The sequence below is a fragment of the Stenella coeruleoalba genome, assembly GCF_951394435.1.
Source record: "Stenella coeruleoalba genome assembly, chromosome: 4".
NCBI lineage: Eukaryota > Metazoa > Chordata > Mammalia > Artiodactyla > Delphinidae > Stenella > Stenella coeruleoalba.
In genome coordinates, this window is record NC_137149.1 from 27,643,917 (window position 1) to 27,649,916 (window position 6,000).

General features: G+C 39.4%; 1 protein-coding gene across 6 annotated transcripts in view; it reads left to right on the plus strand.

Moving 5' to 3' along the window:
• Positions 1 to 2,204, plus strand: part of ZGRF1 (zinc finger GRF-type containing 1) — a 70,855-nt gene extending 68,651 nt beyond the window's left edge. For all 6 annotated transcript variants that reach the window (XM_079920361.1, XM_079920360.1, XM_079920365.1 and 3 more), the window contains 4 exons: positions 390 to 566; positions 702 to 836; positions 1,551 to 1,812; positions 1,988 to 2,204. In XM_079920361.1, the coding sequence (XP_079776487.1) occupies positions 390 to 566; positions 702 to 836; positions 1,551 to 1,812; positions 1,988 to 2,145 (732 nt within the window). In that variant the 3' untranslated portion in view covers positions 2,146 to 2,204. The remainder of the gene's footprint in view (positions 1 to 389; positions 567 to 701; positions 837 to 1,550; positions 1,813 to 1,987) is intronic.
• Positions 2,205 to 6,000: the final 3,796 nt, after the last annotated feature.

Sequence of the window (6,000 nt, forward strand, 5' to 3'; positions counted from 1 at the left end):
CTTTGAAGATTCAGAATGAAAAATGGCTTGTACCTAAGGAGGATAGTTAATGAGTTATCAACAAGTTTCTAATTTTTTTAAAGATTTATTTTCAATTTAGTGTTAGGCCAGTTCCATATAGATTATGAAAGCATGATGTTAGGTACCATATTTATTAGATAGTCTAAGATTTGTTTATATTTTATAATTTTCTGGTATAAAAAGTGTACTATAAAAATATTTTTAGTAAATTCAAAAAAATTCTTTTTATTCATTTTATCATGGTTGTAATTTACTAAGATCACAATATGGCAGTATTTTTAAACTTTAAAATATTATTGTGGATTTTTTTCCACTAAGAAAAAAAATGCTGTTTTAATTCTTTATTTTTCTGCACTTAAATTTCTTAGGGTCACAAACCAGTTCTATTGAGAACCCAGTACCGTTGTCACCCTACAATCAGTGCTATTGCTAATGATCTGTTTTATGAAGGAAACCTCATGAATGGTGTTTCAGAAACAGAGAGGAGCCCTTTACTGGAATGGCTCCCAACCCTGTGTTTCTATAATGTTAAAGGACTGGAACAGGTAAATGACATTAGTGTTGATAAGAGTCAACACAGTTTAGTTTCCTGTTATAATTTTATTGTTGTTTGCATGCTTTTCATGGTCTTTCCGTAGTGTTTCTGGGAAATGTCATTTAGGTTCTGTTTCTTATTCCAGATTGAAAGAAATAACAGCTTTCATAATGTGGCAGAAGCTGCTTTCACACTCAAGCTGATCCAATCACTGATTGCAAGTGGAATAGTGGGCTCTATGATTGGGGTGATAACATTATACAAATCCCAAATGTACAAGGTTTGTATTACCTATTATGATATCATTATTAAATATAATTTCATATTATAATATTTTATATTACATTTGTAGTAGTTTGGTTTGTGTTGGTTTGGTGCTAGAAAAACTTCGGGGACTGTAGTTACTATATTAAAACAGCATTCAGACTTCTGTCTAGTCTGGCTTTTTTTCTGTATAATTAAATGTAAACCTAACAAGGTTTAATTAAATTCAGTTTACAGCTGTTGGGGCAAAAATGCAAATAAACAAATTAGAGGGAAGGAAATATGGTATATGCTTTGTGTTTTGGGACAGATGGGATTGAATCTGTTTTCCAAAATGTTCTTTCATTATTATTACATTTTATCAGTAAATCAAAGATAGATACCGGATATTAATCTACACACAAGCCAGTTACTTCTAACTAGTTTTCATTTATATTTATTTATTTTTAGTATTTTTCAACTGTTTCATTTAGTTTATCAGCTCTAAATCAGCATATCTAAATAAGTTTCCTAGCAAAAGATAAATCATCACTTTGATTTTGTTTCATAACTTACATTATCATTAGTTATTTATCATTTCAGAAATTAGCCAAATCTCTGTGAGTAATAAAAAAGAAAATGAAAATTACCCACTATTAGTTAAATGATGACAGCTGCTGTGGGTAGGTTGAGAGGCGTAGGTTCTTCATGACCTCTGCACCACATGAGCCTTGTCTTCTTTCCTCCACAGCTCTGTCATTTACTCAGTGCTGTGGACTTCGACCATCCTGATATGAAAGCTGTGCAGGTGTCCACAGTAGATGCTTTTCAGGGAGCTGAAAAGGAGATCATTATTCTGTCCTGCGTAAGGACCAGACAAGTAGGATTTATTGATTCAGAAAAAAGAATGAATGTTGCATTGACCAGAGGAAGGAGGCATTTGTTGATTGTAGGAAATTTAGCCTGTCTGAGGAAAAATCGACTATGGGGGCGTGTGATCCAACACTGTGAAGGTAAAATAAAAATGTATTTAATTCAAGCATTTTGAATTAAAACTGACTTTTGGGTTAGTGCTTGGGGTGGTTCAGGTAGGAACAGCTCTGAATTTGCCACTATGGGAGATGAGTGAAATGATAATATGGAAACTACTGTAAAGTACAGTTGTCTCATGTTTTGTATCTTTCTAAGGGAGGGAAGATGGATTGCAACACGCAAGCCAGTATGAACCACAGCTGAACCATATCCTTAAAGATTATTTTGAAAAACAAGCAGAAGAAAAACAGAAGAAAAAGAGAGAAAAAGATAAATCTAAAGATAAATCTTATTTGCAGAAAGACATGATATAGTTTGTATTTATATAATTTCAAATTCATTTTACACTATACATTTGTATATTTTTATTACCCCAAACCCATTATTGAAATAAAAAAGATATTTAAACAAAAGTAAATAAACATATGTAAAATTTTGCTCTTCAGAAAAAGTATAGTTACTTATATTAAGATAGGCAGATGTTGAAAGTTATATATAATTTCACTAATAAAAATAATTTTTTTCTAAAAATTATGGCTTCTGTTTGCTAAAGAAATGAATTTTACAAGGAGCAGGAAAAAGCCTTTATGGGGAATACCAATGTTACTTCAAAAATAAGTGAATATCTCAAAAGCTCATCTGTTAAAACATGTCTACACAGTTATACCAACACACTCCTTTCTGAACTACAGCTCTAGCTGAATCTTTTTAAAATAATTATAATGCCCTGTCATTTTATAAGTAAAAACATATTCACAATAAAACTTTTAAGCAGTACAAAAGAAAGAAGAGAAATGAACTAAAAGTTCATTCCTGAAGACAGCAGTGCTCAAAACTGGCCATGACCCTGGTATAGTAGGTGCTCAATAAGTATCTGTGGGATGAATGAATGAATGAATGAATGGATGAAAGACTCCCTTTGGCTCATTTCATTCTATAGTCTTTTTCCTGTGCATTTATTTGCAGAGTAGTTATTGGTATATATAGTATATAATGGATTTTAAAATATTATAAAAAGAATACATTCCCCTTATAGAAAATCTGCAAAATACAGAAGAGTATACAATAGAAAATAAAAAGCACCTGGAGATTCACTACCCAGAGATAATAATTGCTAACATATTGCTTCAGTCTTTTTTCTATCCTTATATTCCATATGTAAATAAGTTAAACCATTTGTTGTATGATTTTTAGCCATTATTAAAGGAATATTTACTTATCTTACATGGAAAAATGGCAAGGGCTTGATTATAATTAATACCAATGAAATATTTGTCTTTACCAATTAAAAACTCATATTTTTTATGAGTGATTCGAGTCAATTTTTTTTTCTTTTTTTTTTTGCGGTACGCAGGCCTCTCACTGCTGTGGCCTCTCCCACCATGGAGCACAGGCTCCGGACGTGCAGGCCCAGCGGCCATGGCCCACGGGCCCAGCCGCTCCGCAGCATGTGGGATCCTCCCGGACCAGGGCATGAACCCGTGTCCCCTGCATCAGCAGGCGGACTCTCAACCACTGTGCCACCAAGGAAGCCCAACATTTATTTTAAAGATGCAGAAAATTGCTTACTTGAATCACTTCACTGTAAAACATGGCCAGTCTACCTCTATGAAACTCTTCTTTTGTTTGGGAGAAAAATAAATCTAATGAAGAAACAAAAGTTGTAATTCTCCAAGCCTTGTCCACAATGTGTTAATGATTGCAACAGCATTTGCTCTTTTAATGTAAGTGAAAGATGTGACTCTCGAGTTCCAGGCAATACCTGACTGAATAGGAGACACCTCAGAAATTACTCATTGCCCCTTGGGGACCCTGGTGGGACCCAAAAGCCCCTTGAGCCCAGCACATCCTCAGTAGGTTCACTAGGACAGAGACCCAGGCCTGAAGATAGCATGTGAGATGCCACCTGTAGGCTAGACTGGGTGGGTGCCCCAGCTGAGCTCCACATCACCATCTGGGGAAACAGGAGGGGAGAGAAGCCTTTAACAATCTGCCATTACCCCAAAGAGGCCTTGCTTAGTTGGAAGTTACTTTTCTACCCTGGAATTGCGTGTCTTACAACCAGAAGAAAAGGAGTAACCTTAATGGACCAGTTTACTTCCCAACTCTACTGAGAATGCAAACTTGAGTGCCACCTTATGTCAATTACATGGACAAGAAAGGAGCCACATTTTCACATAACACAAGATGGCAGAACAGAAGGACCTTGAGCTCATCTTCTCCTACGAGGAGATTAAAAATGAAAAAGACTGAAAAAAAATATTAAAAAGACTGGAACCTACCAAAAAAGATGTTCTACATCCAAAGACATAAAGAAACCCAGCAAGATGGTAGGAGGGACACACACGATATAATCAAATCTCATAACCCCCGGGTCAGCAACCCCCAAACTGGGGAACAATTATATGACAAAAGTTCTACCACAGGAGAGTTCTGAGCCCCTCGTCAGGCTCCTCAGCCTGGGGGTCTGGCATCAGGAGGAGGAGCCCCCAGAGCATTTGGCTTTGAAGGCCAGCAGCACTAGAGTGCAGGAGCTCCACAGGACTGGGGGAAACAGACTCCACTCTGGGAGGGTACACACAAGGTCTCATGTGCACCAGGACCCAGGGCAAAAGCAATGACTTCATAGGAGCCTGGGCCAGACCTACCTGCTGGTCTTAGAGGGTCTCCTGGGAAGGTGGAGGGCAGCTGTGGCTCACTGTGAGGACAAGGACACCAGTGGTGGGCCTACTGGGGAGCATCCATCAGTGTGAACTGTCCTGGAGACTGCCATTTTGGGACCAAGACCTGGCCCACCCCAAAAGCCTGTGGACTCCAGTGCTGGGACGCCTCAGGCCAAACAACAGGGCAGGAACACAGCCCCATCCATCAGCAGACAGGCTGCCTAACAACGTCCTGGGCCCACAGCCACCTCTTGACACGCCCCTAGACATGGCCCCGCCCACCAGAGGGCCAAGACCCAGCTCCACCCACCAGTGCCCAGGCACTGGCCCCTCCCACCAGGAAGCCTGCACAAGCCTCTAGACCAGCCTCACCCACCAGGGGCAGACACCAGAAGGAAGAAAACTAAGATCCTGGGGCTTCCCTGGTGGCACAGTGGTTGAGAGTCTGCCTGCCGATACAGGGGACACGGGTTCGTGCCCCGGTCCAGGAAGATCCCACATGCCGCGGAGCGGCTGGGCCTGCACATCCGGAGCCTGTGCTCCGCAACGGGAGAGGCCACAGCAGTGAGAGGCCCGCGTACTGCAAAAAAAAGAAAAAAACAAAAAAAAACACTAAGATCCTGCAGCCTGTGGAACCAAGTCAGCAGACATAGATCATAACCTACCCTGGGACCAGCTGGTCCCTGGCCCTTGGGTGACAAGAGGCAAGTGTACTGCTGGGACTCATAGGACACCTCCCATAGAGGGCCCCTTATCCAAGGTTGAGAAACATAACTAACCTTCCATATATATAAAAATACAAATATAAATGTAGACAAAATGAGATAGCAAAGGAATATGTTCCAGACAAAAGAACAAGTCAAAACCCCAGAAGAACAACTAAGTGACATAGAGATAGGCTATCTACCTGAGGAAGAGTTCAGAGTAGTGATCACAACAATGATCCAAGAACTCAGGGAAAGAATGGATGCACAGAGCGATAAGCTACAAGAAGTTTTTAACAAAGAGTTAGAAAACATAAAGAACAACCAGAGTTGAAGAATACAATAACTGCAATGAAAAACACACTAGAAGGAATCAATAGCAGAAGAATATGAGGCAATATGAGGCAGAAGAATGGATAAGTGACCTGGAAGACAGAATGGTGGAAATCACTGCCATGGAACAGAATAAAGAAAAAGAAATGACGACAATTTAAGAGACCTCTGGGACAACATCAAATGCACCAACATTCACATTATAGGCGTCCCAGAAGGAGAAGAGAGAGAAAGAACCTGAGAAAATATTTGAAGAGATAATAGCTGAAAACTTCCCTAACAACAGAAAGGAAACAGTCACCCAAGTCCAGGAAGTGCAGAGTCTCATATAGGATTAACCCAAGGAGGGACATGCTGAGACACACAGTAATCAAACTGATGAAAATTAAAGATAAAGAGAAAATATTAAAAGCAGCCAGGGAAACCAGCAAATAACATGTAATGGAATCCCCATAAGGTTATCAGCTAA